Source organism: Sinocyclocheilus grahami, unplaced genomic scaffold (genome assembly GCF_001515645.1).
Source record: "Sinocyclocheilus grahami isolate Dianchi unplaced genomic scaffold, SAMN03320097.WGS_v1.1 scaffold934.1, whole genome shotgun sequence".
NCBI lineage: Eukaryota > Metazoa > Chordata > Actinopteri > Cypriniformes > Cyprinidae > Sinocyclocheilus > Sinocyclocheilus grahami.
The window spans coordinates 22,989-41,974 of NW_015506113.1; the positions used below are offsets into that span (position 1 = coordinate 22,989).

An 18,986-nucleotide genomic window follows, 5' to 3' on the forward strand; every position below is an offset into this window, starting at 1 on the left:
TGGCCTCTCACTACAGTGTGCAGGACCCACTGAGACACGTTTGGCAGTAGTTTTCACGCTGCCAAATAGTCTACTAAGGGAATCAGTCTCTCGAGACTGACCTCTGGTGTAACCAGAGCAGCTAGTTAGGTGCCCTGAAGCGGCGGATCGGCAGGGGACGACCATACTAGCTGCTCTAGAGACCTCCATGGAGATCGCGAGCCTCTTAGCACCGCTACGTTTCTGGGTGGTAACTGAGAGAGCGCTCGCCGGAGACCGCTGCGCCCTGGAACTGCTTGACAGACTGGGTTGGCAGACTGATCTCCTGAGGGCACTGAAGAGAGACGGGCACCGTGTAATGCGGTGTACACCGCCAATCTGACTCTAGACTCTGCTGAGTACGAGAAGTGAAGCCCCCAGAATGAAGACCTGGAACACGGTAGGTTGGGACTGCTCCCGCCCAACAGCCCCTGCTGACCACCTCAACCTCCTCAGAGGAAGAGAGGTAAACTCGTGCTCTCACTCGAGAAAATGTATTTTTTTTCCCCAAGTGTCCCTGTATATCTAACTTCTCATAGTCAGATAAAAACTTCATTTTATTCCTCAGAATTAAATGCAGTCAAACAACCAGAGGAGTAAATACGGTCTGGTGAGTAAGATTCACATCAAAAATCGAATGATGTAATATAAGTGTTGCCTTGGCAGCGCACAAGCCACTCAGTCACACAAACAACATCAATCTCCTCAGAGAAAGATGGCCGCATCAGCAAGCTCTCACTCAGAGGGGGAAGAACCGCAGCGCGGGCTTCCAAGCCTCGAGAATGAGCTCTAGATCTAGGGAACACGGGTGGAGCCGTCTCCAACCCGTCCACCAGATCATGTGCGATCCCCATGATCTCAGTCGCCGCCGTGCCTCAGCAGCAGCGGGACCGCAATCACAAGATCACAGGCACGGACACACTCCTCGGAGCATGCCCGGCGAGAGCGGAGTGCTTAACAGCGGGAAAAGCACAATCCGCCCCCCGAGAGCCGACTGCGCGAGCTCCGCTCCCCATTAATGCGGCTCATTATAATATCAGGCATAATATGCTTGTGTAACTGATGCTTGTGCAACTGGCGAGCTCTTTGACAGCCTCCGTATCAATCTCCTCTGAGAAAAACAGGCGGAGCATCGCGCCCTCTCCCCGGGGGGGAAGTACCGCAGCACAGGCTTCTGAAACCCCGAGAGCAGGCACCGGATCTGGTGGTTAAGGAAGTAGATAGGGACGTGCCCGTCTACATTCCCTCCACCGGACCCATATGCGAAACCCACGAGCACAGCCGCCGCTCCGCCTCGGGCGAAAGCGGGGCCGGCACCGCGAGGAACGCTAGTGAAGGCTCTCTTCTCAAAGAGAGCCCTCTGATAGTGAAGCAAGGCAGTAACAAATGCTACCAAAACGGGCCGTCGGCTCCTTTTTTCCCCGAGAGCTGACTCTGCGTGCTTGCTCCCAAGCAGACAACAAACAAACTGTGAGTATCCCCACCCGTAAAGTAACGCGGCCAGGGAGGAAAACACAGACTGAACGCTGCCTGCCCTCGCCTTAGGTGTCTGGATTTGTCTTGAGATTTCGTGACAGACAACACTAAATAAGACTCACAAACAGATATCAGACTGACACATACACACAGAGCGCTTGCTGAATGACAGAAAGCTCACGCCGGTTTCACCGCACGTGCTTTTAAGCTTCCTGGTCGCTACGTCACCCCGCCCGTAACGTCTCGCCCATCCATTGGACTGATTACACATGTGATTCAGAGCGTGGTCACGCTGGAGGCATTCCCGTAGCATTTCGACGCAGCTCGAGTTCCTGAAGGGGAATCACATTATTATCATTATAATTTTTCAACATGTTTAATTGATAGCCCCAATTCAAATATAATTGAAGATAGAAAAATACACATGAACAAAGACCCCCCACCCCATCTAAAAGCACAAACATCTTTTTTTTTCTAACTGGCCTCATTGAACATCCTGCAATATAGTGCTCCACCTCCAATCAAAGAGTTCCTGCAGAACATAAAAACAGACCTGATTATATGAGTCTGGTTGAACAGTCAAATCGAATTTAGTTAATACTGTATATCCAATTAAAATGGACAACCTGTGAAATAAATGTGACTGTGAAACTTCATCAATTAGTTTTTTATTAATGAAATGAGAGTTTTATTTGGGTAGACATGAAACAAAAATGTGCAAATACAGCTGCTGTGTTTCCACTAGCACATAAAAGAACGCTATGCGTTTTACATTTGAATTTCAAAGCCACTTTTGATGACATCCATTCTTTTTGTACCTGCTACAATATTTCAATGAGTGGCAAACTTTTACCATGCACTCTCTGAATCTTGTGTTCCCTCTCTCTTTTAATGGCATCAACTGGCAACTTCAAGGTTACAGGAAAATAACTTTGTCTTTAAGTATGAGGCATCTGTCATACATATTTAATATGGAGTGTATGACTGAAAATGGGTTTTAAGGTGCACTGTAAATAATGAAGGCAGTAGAGGTGGAAAAACATATGAGAGCAGCTGTGAAACAAGGCTGTGCAGTCATGCTACACTGCATTGATCATTTCTACCCATGCTTACTGTAAATATCTCAAATCAATGGTATGGCACTTAACAAACTACTTTATTATTTGCACTTCAAGGGCTATAACTATTAACAAAAGACTAACAACAATAAAAACCCAATGTTATGGGAATAAAGAATGTTCAACACTGGATTGTGACCCAGATATCTGAAACCTCACCTGTCTGTCACTCTCAGATTCTTTGATTCAACATCACTCGAAACAAGACAGATCACACACTCAGTTGTCAGTTAACAGGCAAAAGCTTCTTGTCATGGAGGGGTTTTGTTTTCACTAAAATTGCTCAGTATCAATGCTACTTCCAAGCTCTCTTTGTCCATTAACTCTTTCCCCGCCAGCATTTTTGAAAAAAGTTGCCAGCCACCACCAGCGATTTTGATGATTTTCACTATAATTTGATGGCCTCCAGAATATTTTGCTGTATGAATATTTGAATATGCAATACACCAAAATAAAGATCAGTTTTATTCTAGCTTAAAGCATTCTTGTTTTATCAACACTTGAATATAGATAGGTTTCATAAAAATGCATAATTTTGAGCAAAAAGGTGAGAAAATCACATTTTTATCAAAAACTACATCTGGGTAATATTCAGTACGATTATCAAAGCATAGTGGTGTGAAAAAGTGTTGGCCCCTTTCCTGATTTCTTATTTTTTTGCATGTTTGTCACACTTTAATGTTTCAGATCATCAAACAAATTTAAATATTAGTCAAAGATAACACAAGTGAACACAACATGCAGTTTTTAAATGAAGGATTTTATTTTTAAGGGAAAACAAAATCCAAAACTACATGGCCCTGTGTGAAAAAGTGTTTGCCCCCTAAACCTAATAACTGGTTGGGCCACCCTAAGCAGCAACAACTGCAATCAAGCGTTTGCAATAACTTGCAATGAGTCTGTTACAGCGCTGTGGAGGAATTTTGGTCCACTCATCTATGCAGAATTGTTGTAATTCAGCCACATTGGAGGGTTTTCGAGCATGAACCGCCTTTTTAAGGTCATGCCACAGCATCTCAATAGGATTCAGGTCAGGACTTTGACTAAGCCACTTTAAAGTCTTCATTTCTGCTGCAGAACCCAAATTCGCTTCAGCTTAAGGTCACGAACAGACGGCAGAACATTCTCCTTCAGGATTTTTTGGTAAACAGCAGAATTCATGGTTCCATTTATCACAGCAAGTCTTCCAGGTCCTGGATCCAGTAAATCGCTTCTATCAACAACTCCAAAGCTTGCACAGACATATACCACTTCCTGGATCACAATTTTACTCCGTAACATTATGCAGTTTTCATTTATATGCTGCCATTGCTGATGATCGCATAATTTTTCATATGCATCTGTTTACATAAGAGATCGCTCGTTTCTCCATCCTTTACAGATGTGTTTTTGTTCGGGAGGTTTTGTACTTGTTCAGAAAATGTGTAATAGCACCCCTGAGTGTATAACAGTGAAAACACGAAAAGCCGTAAAAACTCGTCTTTGGCGGGGAAGCGTTGTCTTCTAAAAGACGAGATAACTCATCAATGGCGGGGAAAGAGTTAATAATGCATGAGAAATAAAAAGAAATTAATGGCCAATTAAGAGGCAAATATTTTTTCAGTCAATAAACTTGACACTAAATGGGCATATATAGTCAAATACATAAGTAAGGTAATCTTAAATGCAAAATTAATTTCTGAGCTTTGATAATGGTACAACAGCTTTGTACAACAGAGGAATAAACAAATAATTGAGTCATTATAAACTTAAAATTTCCTCTAGTGAACCATTAAATGCTGCAAACGAGTAAGTTCTAAATTGTGATTAGGTGGTACAGAAGTATCAAACAAGCTAATCAACTCAAACGTTGCTTATGTAATTTGGTGGAGAAAAGGGCAATTCTGTCACTGAACTTAACTTCAATTTGAATGACTGGGGGTCATTATTAACCTGCTATTATTAACCGGTTATTAACCTGTTCACCTCTACATATAAGAGACGCTTACACAAACTGAAGCTGTTGCTGAGAGAACACATAATTACACATTAAATGTTTTGTCATTAATGTTTGAGGACCACTTCTTCTTTGAGAGGTTCAATGAGACTACTAATGTCTTCAAATTTCAAATAAAGACACTTTACTGAACCTCGTTACTGAAAGAAACACAGCTGCAGTATTGGTGTTTTAAAAAAAATGTGTTCTGAATTCCAGAGGTTGCCATAAAATAGTTTTCCCAATTTAAATTAATATTTAATTAATCTGAACAGCAAATGACACATGAATGAGTGAGTGTGTGGTTCCTAACCTTGGCTCCAGGTAGGATCCAGCTTCACAGATGTTGTTCTGGGTAAACTGCCACTAGTGGAGGAGATGTTCAAAGGAGTCCTGGCCTCGTCTGAGTGACCTTCAACCTCCATTTCCTGCTCCACTTTCCTGTTTCCCAGCAGATCCTCTAAAGTGCTAGATTGGACCTTATCGGTCCTCTTTCTCTCTCTGTCGACTTGGGGAGGTCTGATCATAGTCCATTCATCTGGTGTGCCAGTTGTATGATGGATCTTCATGGGAATGCCGAAGGATGTAAGAAACAGTCCATCGCTGCTGGCAAACTTTTGAGAGACAAAAGGTTTAGATAAGTGCGGTCTGGAACCAAACACCCTCATGATATTCCTGTACTCCTTCTCATCCTGAAGAAGTTCCATCAGAATGCAGAGAGGTGACTTGCTAGCGCCCGAAATTGGCTTGCCAATCCGCTTCAGGTGACCCCGCACATGATTGGAGAGGCCGGTCTTAGTGTCAAACCAGCCCAGGCACAGCGGACAGGTATGCTCAGTTTTAGACTCTGGCTTATCTGCCATGATGAAAGCACATAATTACTTTAAAAGAATAAGTTACATGTAGAAATGTTTGCACACATACATAAATATAGGTTATGCATGTGTGATTTTAGTTTGAGAGCAGTATCTAAAATCACAATGACATGAACAAGGAAAGGTGAACAATAATCACCTTTTCTGATTCTGCGATTCACTGAGGGAATTTTTCTGCGTATGCGTGGCTGGCGGTCCTGAGAAGCCACTTGCTCAGGTGACACCACATGACGAGCATCATAACTTAGCCCCACCCTATGTAAGTGTCCTCTCACGTGGTTGGACAAGCCCACCCCAGACTCAAACACTGCAGGGCAATAGGGACAGCACTTTCTGCCCACCAAAGGCAAAGGGTTGACAAAATACTCTGCATAAGGGTCACTTTGCTGATAAACAACATGATCAGAGTTATCCTCACTTATTATACTCTCAATACACTCCTCCTTCACTATAAATTTACAAATATCATCACTGTCCACCTCTATGCTATTGTCTGGATTAGTATCATTAGCATAGTCCAGAATGTTGTTGTTGAGAGAGATGAAAAAATCACTGGGGGTATTGCTATGAAACGGATCCAAAAACTCTTTGGTGCAGTCGCTAAAATCCTGAGCACCTTCATAGTCCTCTCCCTCTTGTGGTGTAGTAGAGTCCCATTTTGGGGACTCAGGCTCACATTTTGGAAGACACACATGAGGAATATCGGCATGGGTGTTGCGGTACGGGATTGACATTTTTCTTTTCGAGGGTATTTTGTGCCGCAGCATTTGCAGCGCTGAAGTACTACCGGTTGAAGGATCTTTGGGACTGCTCTCAGTGCCAGGGTTCAGACGGGCTGCTTTACTCACAAACTCTGTTTTTGTTGTAAGATGTACGTCAAAGCTGGATAGATATTTTGTCCTCTTTTCGGAGACAGCGCTTTCATATTCTTGATTGTCTTCTTTGACATACGGGAGACCTGTTGTCACGTCTATTTTCTCTGTAGGCAGAGGGGATAATTTGCTTGGCTTGTCACTTCTCAGTGAGAATGGTGACAGCTTGTTTGCTGGGCTGCCAGGGCTCCATTTGATCAGCGAGGAGCTGAAACCATCGCAGGCTTTTTGTGCATCTTTGCATCTCACATTAAGGTCAGCTGAGCCATTGGGCCTAAAGGAAAGCTCACCTCTATCCTTAACAGACCGTTTCTCTGTGCTTTGAATCTTTGGCATCAGTAAAGATGAATCCTTATTTTTGGGTTGGCCCAACACAGCTTTTAAGTAGTCATCAATATTGCTGTGTGGTTGAGGTTCATAATTCTCATAATTCTGTCCGTGGATAAGCTCCACATGCTTTCTGAAACTATATCTATTCTTACTTCTAAATGTGCAATTTTTACATACAAAAAAGTCACCCGTCTTGCCACATGTGTTGTGGTGAGCTGTGCACTTGTGTGCCTCCATTTCAGTCATAGTCATATGATCACATTCCCCACAGTGATAAGACGGCTTCTCCATCTCATTAGTTTTGCCAGGATGGACGAAAGTTTTGGGGCATTTCGTTCCAAAGACACACTGGGGACATTGAAGACAAGCTCTTCTTCCCTCGACATCTATCTTACTGAAACCTTTAATCTCTTCCATCAGCCTCTCCCTCCGCACCTGGTGGATTATCATGTGCCTTTGCAGAGAGGTTAGGTCTCGGAACGAACGCCCACACTCTCTACATATAAAGGGTCGGGGAATGTCTTCTTGTCTCACCTTATTATTCCTATCTAAATGATACATCATATGCCTATGCAAATGCCTCTTCTCCTTGAAATTACCATTGCACTTTGAACACGGGAAGGACTGCTCCTCGCCTGTTTTTGTCTCTGTCTTTAACCGTGCTGATTTTTCACCACTGTAGGTGTTTGTTTCTACGTTGCTGCTGCCTTCATCACATCTCTCTTCCTTCTCGCTTGAAATTAGCTCCTGCATGGCAGCTGACCTGTCGCAGAATTTCTCCAGGCGCAAGCCGGCATATGCTTTCAAACTTTCCGGCTCTTTCCTGAAAGCATGTTCTTTGTTAATGGACGACTCAAAATCTGAGTCTTCGTCGGTTAGGGAATTCTGGCATGCGTAATCAAAGCCATCATAAACCTGTCCTCCAGTGTCAGCCCTCTCCATGGCATGATTTTTACGCATCCTCCGTCTTTGGTTGGCAGGTGGAGCTCCATCAATCTCTACCTTTGTTCTTACTCCATCACCTGCTACGCTGCTTTTCAACAGTATCTGCATGAACTTCTCCTGCAGGCCCCACTTCAGACCATCACAGTCATCAGAGGAACTCTCTGACATCTCCGAATCAAAGTCCCATAAGCACCCTGCTTTGATTCCCTTTCTAGCCAACAGTCGGCTGATTGGCCTGTTATCCAAGCCTTCCCCCACCAGCACATCTAAGAGGGCCTCACCATCACTGTTGTTTGATTCAGATGAGGCCCGTGCGGGCCACACTTTTAGGGTGCACCCTTCTGTTTTCTGCCGGGTGTCTGATTGAAGCTCACTGGGAGACGGTAACACCTCAGGGCTAGTGTCTGTCCCGGGCAGAGGGGACATGTCTTTGTTGTGGACACAGGGCTCCTCTGAGGTACAGTGTGAAGCAGCTCCATTAACAAGTGCTCCTGAAGGCAATGAGTCGTTTGTGCTGGGGGCAGCAGGGACGCTACCACAGACAAATGGGTTCGGCTGGACTCCATTTAAAGGGTTTTGGTGACTGTCCAAGGGCAGGGGCTCTGGTGGATCCAAGCTGTTATTGTTGTTGTTGTTGGGAGAAGATGTGCTTGTCAGCTCTTGAGTGTCATCAGAGGAAGATTCTACCTCTTTGTCTTCCTCTACACTTTCTTTTACTGCTGCCATAACAGAGACAACACAGTCTGTGAAAGAGAGACAAGCGATCAGTTTCAAGTCAACATCTCCATATAACTACTTATAAGGGTCAATGTTATGGTGGACACTGTGTCCTTGATAAAGGACAAGAAAACACATAGGTGCCAAGTTCTCTTTGTAATCATGTTGATTTTATTTTTATTATTTTTTACTTTCAATAATCTTTTCTAAAGAAATGTATACAATTTATAAAGTAATTAATAAATTTGATATATATAATTTCCTGTATCTTTTTTTTTTCTTGTTGGTTGGAACATTTATACTTTATAGGCTGCACTCAAAGGTAGTTAAGCAATTTTGTTATATAAAATATTATAATTCATTATGATATAGGTACAGTTCTTTTACACTGATATTTTTGTTTGGATGCAATAAAAAAAAAAAAAATACAATTTTTATTCATAAATTAAAACACAGACATCAAAAAGAGTTAAGGTCATTGTATGTAAAATTGTGTTGTAATGTATTTCTGAATAAATTAATAGACCCTATGAAAAAAAAGTACATCACGAATATGTACCATCAAAGAATCACACTCTCTAAAACATACTAATGGTGGCCTAAAGAACATGGCCATCATTTTTTGCCACACTATGCATCTCAAACACCCACTATCACCACTTTTTTTCACAACACACCACAACGTTAGCCCTGGAAGTCCTGGTGAGGAAGCTTAATTATGTGAACGAACCTTCCTACGTCTCCCACCAAAGTTCTCAGTCGCCTACTAAAATTGACCAATTTCCATGGGAACAAAGCACACCACCAATAAGATCATATTATTCTGTCTTATCACTCTCTGATGGTGCCAAAGCTCATCCCAGCACGAGACTGTTGTTGCTTCAAACCTGACAAATTGGCACACTGCACACACACACTCAGGTAGAAATGCTCCCGTTCATGACTAGCCACAGAAATATACCTCAGGTGTCATCAGCCGATCTAATTATATTTGATGGTTTTCAACAGCTCAACACCAGCAAACCTGTGGGACAACAGGAGTATGTTTAAAGGGTGTGTTAAAGGGGCCCAGGCTTGCTGTTGTCCTGCTAGGCCACAGTGTATGCTCTGAGGATTTGACATTCAGCACTAGCTGCTCTCAACAGGAAGCCGCGTTGCTAACGAAGTGTTAAATTCAGTGTTAATGAGTGGCTTCACTGTTACCACCTCCTAGGTAAACCTTTCGAGATCCATATTCTCTCCATCTGTTGGGGTGTGAGGGGCTTTCGGAGGGAGAACAGACGCTCTGCATTTAAAAACTAACTTCACTGCAAGCCCCTAAACAGCAGGGTGGCAAAGCCTCAGAATATGATTTCAGCTTTAAATTTACAGGCCTCATTAGCTTCCAGTTTCCACACTGATCTGTTCCATACATAACAAACAGGGTTCAACTGCAATGCGTCTTTTAAAAATTAATTCGCTTCTATTTACTTCATTTAGTCAATGTTAAAAGACTGCCTTTGCCTTGCTGGAAGCTATTTACAAGGATTATGAGCTTAAATACATTTACGCTCGGCACGGAGATCAATCTGAAGCGATTAGCTCTTTCTCTCAATCTTGCTCTAACTCTCTTTCTTCCCTCCTTGAAATATGCTCAGTAATGAGCATGTTTGAATTCACAAACAACAATGAATCAGAGGAGGTCCCCCTGTGATCAGTATAAATTAACTGCACAAGTAAAAGAGCACTTAACACTTACACGACACACATATGTCGTGCTCTCTCTCTTTCTCTCTCAGCCCCTATTCTTTCCATCAGCACTTGTTCTAACACTTGGGTTGCACCTCATCTTGAGGTTACTGCTGAAAAAATAAGAGGTGATAATTGCATATTATCATTACACATTATTCTGGAAGCCCAGAAGGTAAACTTTTCTTGGATATGTATTAATCATAGGAGAATACAAACTACTTATGTTCCACTTTGGTGTTTTCAACTTTTTTTCCAACTACTACACTTTTATGATGGTGACAAAAGGCCAAAAGTTGGACGTATATGTTCCAAGAATACAATTATATGGTGTACTACAAATGCAAAGAACCATAACGTATGTTCTATAAATATGAGGGATGAAGACCTTAAAACAAGCTCTATTTAAAAGTAACTTCCTAAAGTAGGGTGAAGACACGGGCCTACTGTATATTGCACTTTCCTTCTGCACATGTAAGCTATAAAACAGAAATTGATTCCCAAAACACTTCAGACTCATTCAACTGAATGAAGCTGGGAAACCACTTGTAGTTTTCTCAGACTCTTCACCAAAAAGGGAGGACTAAAACAACAGTTGGAAAAACCAAGTGGGGCAAGTCATTCAGAGCAGTTATCTGTCTATGTGAATCGGCAACATGCCCAACTCCATTTCACTTTATCTATTACTCTCTCTCTCTCTCTTTCTTTTACCTGTCCTTCATTTCCCCATCCTCTCTATCTCCTTCACAGGAAAAAAAACACATCTAAACAAAGAAGGGAAGGCCGTAGCCCCTCAAGTACAGAGCAGAGAATCTTCCTCGGTTAATGGGAGTTATTGATTTGTTTGACACACTGTGAATTTATGAAGCAGCCTCTCAAGTGTGAGACTCTAACAAAGCACAGCGGTGAGCAAACAAACAGGTAGCTATTCAACCTGACACCTCACAGAGACTGAGGAGAACCTGTCCTTTCTCTTCTTCTCTTGCCATGCTGAAGAAAAGCGTTGAGTTCAACTCAGTCTTGTGAACACGCAGAGCAGCAGTGACAGGAGCTGGGTTTGCTGGGTTACACAGCACATGCTACAGCTGACGGGACAAGAGATGTTCTGGGGAGTTTTTTTGCAAGGGAATACTCATATATTTGGGAATTTCATTGTACATGTTTTCATTATTTATAATGAATTTAATGACTTGAATGAATTAGAATTTGTGAAATGCGTTCAGAGGTCTCAGTTAACAAGTCTGACTAATAATAATTAATAAAATGCAGAATGATTAACCTGCTTCACCATTAATTTAACTTATTAAAACGGACTCTCAATACAAAGTAGTGTCTACTTAAAATAAATGTACCACAAGGTATTTGCATTTTGATCCACTCTGTTGGTTGTGTTTTTGTTCTTAAGTTTTCCAAAAATGTCACTGTTTAATAAGAAACAAGGAATGACCTCTGTAGTAACCTTTCCACATACACATTCAGTGTTTATATTTATAGATTTGGCAGAAGCTTTTATCCAAAGTGACTTAGACTGTATTCAAGTTATACACTTCTTGCTTGGGAATAAAAACCTTTGCGCCCCCAGCACCACACTGTACTGTCTGAGCTATAGGAAAGCAAATATACACTGGATTGCTGTCATTTGTTGCACATCATTTGTATCATACATTACAACCCTGGAAAATGTATGTTTTATCCCCCCCTCTTTCTCCTTCATTTGCAAAAAAAAACTAGAATGCACAGAGAGTGGCAAGGATTCAATTTCTTTTGAATGCTGTGTGGAAATTGAAAGCTCAGCAATAAATATGCTTCAATATACAATCTCCAAAGAGCGCGGGGCAGCTACCTTAGAGATCTCTCCCTCTGTGTCTAACAAACCACTGCTTTACCAGGAGCCAACTAACGTCTTGGATGCCACTGCACTGCAAAAGTTGCATTTTCCAGGGGCTGCCATTCATAGACAAGGTGATGCAACGTTGCGGTTTTGTTAACTAACCCGGATTAAAAAACAGTCCACAAATTTGGCTTTGGATTTCAAAACAAAAGAGCACATCCTTCCTCTACCCAAATTAAATGAGCATCAACTCATACTCAAAGACTCGATCACGCAGCTCTCCTCAGTACTCTTTCCTAAAATAGAGCGAGTGAAACGCCTGCTCCTCCTGATGGTAGATTTAGGATCGGGGAGAGGGGAAAGGGGGGTCACTGGGCATGATAAAAGGGGACAGGGAGTGAGTGACAGTTGGGTTAAGACAGAAGTCATGTTCAATAGCAGGTAAGGAACATCAAAAGGCGAGTTCACAGGAAACCTATGCAACCTTATCTAGAAGGAGGATTTTCTGTTGTGTGAAGTAGATTAGTGGTGCCAGAGCTGCTGACATGGCCTCATTTGCTGCCCTGTAGTGTTAGAGGAGGATTAAACCATATAAACTTTGAAGCCTTAAACAATACCTTTCAAAATTAGACAGATTAAGGGAGGTTGTCTGATGGGGATTTCCCGTGGCTTTGTCAGTTTAAAACTTTGCTTTTTTAAAAAGGGAGCAAGAGAGCAGGGGGAAAAAGCTGAGCAGATCTGGGGTTTCAGTTTTAATGAGGGCGCTCTTATTGTGAGCCGGGCAGTGGGTGCGAAGTAGCGCGGGCCGACAGGCCCTTAAACCAGTAGCCTCTCTCACACCTTAAAGAATGATGCAAAGTGTTTGTCACTTTAAGAAGGGGGCGAAAGTTTTCTGGCAGTTGCATCATTGCGGTAGTTTTACGCGGTGGCACATTTCTTGATGAAAAATAAACATTGATTGTTGCGCACTATTCTGTGTAAAATATGAAAGCGAAATCCCATGAAATATAATTCCTCTCAGGTCATGAGTTGTAGGTGCTTTTTCAGCTGTGTTGTACGTCGTCGATTTTTCTTTATGTGAAATGTGATGATTACTGGATATCTGATATAAATACGGCGGGGCTGCACGGGCCCGTATCTACCGCTGTGATCGAGGGCAGACTCACATGCGCTTGTCTTGCTTGAGTAGTGCGAAAGAAAAAAGCTAACTTTGTCACTGCCGCTTTGCTGAAGACACGTGACCAATCAGATGAAAGCGTGTCAATGTCAACGCTTGTCTACACGCTGAGGACGGGATCGGGTCTAAGCGAGCAGACATCAATACGCTTCAATTTGGAGAAATGTCAAGCGCCGCAGGTTTCGGGATGAAACAACTTTTATTACCTTTTCTTAAAATGTAATGTGCCGCGCAAGCTAAGACATGAGCAACATAATAAAAGCGAGGAAAGTGGAAAAGGGCAAATAGTGGCAGACGATTCCTATCTAAATCAGGACCAAACTGATGGATGTAAACACATTCAAACTGACTTTTAGTTTAACCAAAACATAATCTAAAATAACACTGCTAATCAAAAAAACGACCCGTTCTTAACCACACAAAGCAAAGCTTGCACTTTCTGGTCCATCTCCCCCTGAACAGGCTCCCTTAGGATATTAAAAAATCATCACATTTTTATCAGTCCCTGCTGCTTGTCAATGGCATCTATTAAAGCTGAATGAGGAGGCGGAGCTGCATCCAGACTGGTCATTAACACCAGATCCCCACTCAATCAGAGCAACTCCCAAATATATCAAAGAGGAAGCTGCATGCATGCAGAAGGAGATGTAGGGGGTTTGCTCGGTAGCCTGAGAAAGGCCCCATGGAGAGATGTAAATAACCTCCCGAGAGACTCCCAGCGGGCTGTAAAGAAGATGCTAACTGGGAGACGATGGGAAGCTAATGAGTATAACAGTAAATGTATACAAAAGACAGAAGGAGAGGCCCTCCCTCTTTATTCCAGTTATGATGCTCTTATCAATAACAGGGCGCCGAAGCCACTTTCCTCGCTGCACCGTCTGGTTGTACGCAACATGCGGTGCTCCATGAAGTAAAAATGCAGCTGACCAAACCAAAAAATTGTGCTGTTTGATAAGCAACAGATCAGGTGATCTATTAATATATATATTTTTACTTTTGAACAACAAACAAACATAGCATGGTGTAAACCAACGCATTTCAGAAACATATGCAAACATATGCGAGCAGGTCTGTTGGAAACTAAAATTTTTCAGCATCAAGTTGGAATAAATACCAGGTTTTAATACTTAATTTTTATGGAATCGCAGCAAAACAGCTAAATGTGACTTTCTGCCAGGATGTACTCTGCACAATTCAAAATTTAACTGTGGTTCGACACAAAAGTGTAAGACAAGGACTGTATTTAATTCCAATATAAATCCAATATAATTAAGTCACTATTATTATTATTATTATTATTAAGCCATGAGCTGACAGAATCATTACTTCATACTGGTCTCTACCACTGATGACCAACAGATGGCTCTGGCAACTCAGCATTTTGCCAGACTTTCTATAACCAAATGACATAAAATAAATATGTAAAAACAACTGAATATATAAATTTAAAAAAAGGAAAAAGAAAGTGAAATTAAATATAAATCAATAATAATATCAAAAATATCAAATAGCCTAAATATATTTAGGGTGATATTTAAAATAAATAAAAGAAAGAGTTTGTTTTTTTGTGTTTGTGGACAAAAGTGAAAGATTTATTTCATTTATAAAGTGCTTTTTTTTTTTTTTTTTTTAAAAATATATATATATATATATATATTAATAGGTTAAAAATGAATAATAATTCATGCTTTTGACTTCCATTTTTCTATTTTCAAACTCCGGTTGTACAAACAGAGTTTCAGAACCTGCTTGTGAACACATCAATAAGCAGAATATTAGTATATGTAATGACTGCACAGGTAAACCCTTCACACACTCTCATCTAGTCTCTTAATACCATATAATTCAGTCATTTCTTCCTGACAGAAATGCTCTATAATCACACATCACCCTGCAACCTCTGTTCAAAGCTCTAAAATATCACATCCAACCGGAACAATTGGAAAATGTAATGAGATTGGTGAACCACAACCTTGAAGGATTTCACAAGAAAAATGTTTTGAGGGCTTGACAGTTCATTCTCAGGCAAACTTTTGCCTTTACCCTTTCAATCAATAGAAACAGTGGATTTAATTTTGGTCAATTGGTGCTCCGTAAGAGACACCCTTCAGCGTCGATAGAACATTCTTACGGCCTTGGTCCTATTGATTTTGGAATCTCTTGTAGGCACTTACAAACGTGTCTGTTCCGATGGAATCTGTTCCTCTGCGGTTCTCATATTTTTAAAGAGTCTTCGAATAAAAATGGTGTTAAATAAGTATGTAATTTCACTCAATACTTACTATATCATGCACTACAAAAATCAAGCAATACTCAATATAATTTTCCATATATTTACACAAAGTTTTCAGCTGTTCCTTAAAGACTAAGTAACATTGTCATATTGTTACCAATATTTCATACTGATACAACTACAGTTATTTAAAAATAGACTATAAATGGCATAGACGTAAGTGAATCTTCAGAGAGAAGCATTCATATCTTTTAACTGTAACCAAGTTTAGCACCCTGCAGAGCATTAGTGATCAAATCCTGGCCCCTAGTGGTGAAGTCATCTGGCCCCTAGTGGTGAAGTCATCAGTGTGAGATCTGGAGCCTGAGGCTGCTGCAGTCTGTTTGTAGCTTCTGGTGAGCTGAAAGATTTTACGTGTGTAACTTTCCTCATAAAGTCTTTAATAGGAAGAAGTGTTCTCATTTGCTTATCCATGGCGTGGATAACTGACTACCGGGACACCTATGCCATATCTGTTTCAAAGTTGTGAGAATTGTGCTAAGAGAGAGGCAAGCTCTCGACTTGGAACGAGCCTAACCGGCGACAATCACATCTGTCAAATAATTTTGGCACACATCCCAAGACAAACTTCAGAGACAAAGATATAGTTTGAATGCAGAACGCAGACAGGTTAACATTTTTCGCACTAGCGTCTCGACTCTGTTGGATCATTGTCCAATTACACAAAATTATTTTGGCAGTTTTGCTCACACAACATTATACCCAGATTCCCCTTTTTGGCCTTTTTCTGGAGGGCTGCTAGAGGAAGATGAAGGTTGCCAGGTTTCCAGGCTGACGGGAAGTATGCCTGTGACAAGCGTAACTGACAGCTCTGATTTCATTTGACTGGTGATCACACCCAGCTATAGTATCAGAGCAGTTCACACATCTGTGCCTCAGCTCAAGGTGTTGAGACATGCCACCAAATATCTGGAACATTACACGCACCCCTGGTGCTGTGTACAGGCAGCAAGAGCGCTGCCGCTCTAGCTTTCCAGCAACATTAGCGAAGACACAGATGCCGTTTCCATCCTAATTCTGTCAGCATTTAATCTCTTCCTTAATGAAATTTCCACATGCTTATTAACAATTTACAATGATTAATACCATTATTACAATTTGCTACAATACAGAAAACAAACGAGACTAAATTGTTATTCTTTTAGAAATATATTTGGTTCCTACCAGTGTTTTCCAAAACATTGGTACCCTGGCCTGTAGTTCTCTGTAAACCCACCTGTAACATCAACATATAGATAGACAGTGAATTTTGATGTGGCATTTTACGTCACATTAGAAGTTTCAATAGGATATGCGTGACATGTAAGGCACAAATAGCAAGCTACAACATATCAGTAGTAGTAGTTAGTTAATCAAAAATACATATATAACTAAATATTACAATTTCAAGTAACTGCTTCCTATTTTAATAGATTTAGAAATAATAATCTAATAATAAAGCAGAATTTTCAGCAGTCATTACTCCAGACTTCAGTGTAACATGATCATTCTAATATGCTCATTTGATGCTCAACATTTCTTATAATTATCACAGTTGAAAACAATGAACATTTCTGCTTAACATTTCAGTAGAAACTGTGGTACATTTTTTTAGGATTCTTTGATGAACAGGAATCTATATTTTTGCTACAGTACTACTTATAAATTGCTAGGATTCCCCGAACACAGCTGCTTAATCATTTAGCTCAACATCTCGTTTAAGTAATACAGCTCATTACATTCTAATATACTGATGAGTCTGGTGGCTGTAATGAGAGATCGTGCTAGAGGTTAAATGATATGGAATGAGCAGCTAATAGTCAGAGTATAGCACTGGATAAATAGGCCTCTCTCTCTCATGGCCTCTTCCTCTAATAGATTTATGCAGGTCTCAATGTTCTGGCTAGATCAACAGCTTACTGAAATATCTCTCCAGCCCAGCTGCAGTAGTGCTGGCTTGCTAATTCAGGCCAGTGTACTTCCATTAAAACAGTCCCCTGTGTCTTCATTTAGAACACTGCGAATTGGAAGCCCAGCAAAAACAGGGAAGACAGGACAAATTTTTATCATTCTGCACATTCCAGAAATGTCTCAGTGCAAATATTTGACCTTGCTGAGTGACACATAATCAATTTGTTTGAGAATCGGCTTAGAGTATTTTCATTTTGGTCTTGCTATGTAAACTGTCTTTACAGGATTTGATCATGTATTTGTGGACATGCGGGTTGCAGGTTGCAGGTTTGCCCTATTCCCAGTCTTGACCCTCCTCAATTATGTTTAGTATTAATATTTGACCTCTGAATTCACTGGAAATTTTTCAGAAGAATAAAGCTCTGTGTGTTCTTTCAGGGGTTAAATGAAGTGTGCATTTTTATATTACAAGCTCTCTGAAATTCTTGATTCTGATTGGTCGATCGCTTTGATCCAACAGCAAAATAATTCCAAATAATGATCGTTGTCCATGGCAACACTTTAGAATTTGGGAATAAACTGCTCATTTCATTTGGTTTCTTGTGTTCGACATCTCCACAGTCACAATATGTCAACTCAAATCACAACTCAAATCAATATTCAAGTAACTTTGCAATAAGTTGGAGGTAAAACATCATACCTTACTTAAATTAAGCACAGCAAAAAAAGCTTTTTAAAAATTATTGTTTAGAATGATCAAGTAACAATCTGCTGAAATCTATGAAACTAACACTGTAATAGTGCTTCGCCTCAATTATAAAAACAAAAACATTTGCCCTCGGCTTTATTTTTAAACTCCAATAAAAAAGGTAGATATCCTTGTGTTTCCTTGGCCCCCATTTATCCAGTGTCAAAGGTAACAAAGCAATCAATATCTGTATGATCATTGTACACAGAATGGTGTGTAAGAATAGCTTCATTGTGAAACTAGATAATTAAGAATGGAAAATCAAAAAGTTGCAAAGAACTGATGATCCAAACCATAATAAGGATACTTAGAACATACAAAAGTAAAAACTAGAAGAAAATTATGCAGTCACACATTTGCAATAACAGCCCACAAACACCAACAATGTTATGGGTTATATTTCTAAACTGTCCTTGCTATTTAATAATAGTATAAACAACAGGTAGTTCCACTCGTCTAATCTGATTGGACAAGCAGAGTTGTGCAAGAAGTCTTTTTCTTTCCGCTGCATTGCTTGTTTCTAATGCTAGCTTAGTTTCCTTGTTGCTTTGGCTCTTTTTTATTGTAGTCCTACTATTTTCATTGATGGAGAAAAAATATACAGCTAACTGGCCATTTCTGTCTATTAGTTACTTATTTATTTTATATTATATTACTTATCAGTGTATTTATAGTTTTTATTGAATAAATAATCAAGGGTGACATTTTAAGTGTGGGTAGACAGTCTGTGAGTCACGGCTGACAAGTCACATACTTGCAAGTCAAACATTTGACTAGTGAGCAAATGAAAAAACTGATTCTTGACATGGTTGGCAGAAGAAGAAAAAAAAAGAGTAAATCTGGATTTGACTTTGGCACTCAAAGTTGTCATGCAGCAAAACAAAGTTTGTGCTCCTGATAAATTGACCAATGGAGATAAAGCAGGATTTATCAAAATTATGTGTTATAGGGGCCATCTATGAAGTCACACACAAATATGTTATTTCATTTTAT

At 40.6% G+C, this 18,986-nt stretch overlaps 1 protein-coding gene across 1 annotated transcript in view; it reads right to left on the reverse strand.

Annotated features, from left to right (window-relative positions):
- LOC107564430 (zinc finger protein 644-like) overlaps positions 1 to 16,545 on the reverse strand; it is a 21,557-nt gene extending 5,012 nt beyond the window's left edge. Inside the window, exons 1-3 of the mRNA XM_016249521.1 lie at positions 16,520 to 16,545; positions 5,602 to 8,352; positions 4,901 to 5,443 (exon numbers count right to left, since the gene is read on the reverse strand). Of these exons, the coding sequence (XP_016105007.1) occupies positions 4,901 to 5,443; positions 5,602 to 8,335 (3,277 nt within the window). The 5' untranslated portion in view covers positions 8,336 to 8,352; positions 16,520 to 16,545. The remainder of the gene's footprint in view (positions 1 to 4,900; positions 5,444 to 5,601; positions 8,353 to 16,519) is intronic.
- Between the last annotated feature and the right edge of the window lie 2,441 nt (positions 16,546 to 18,986).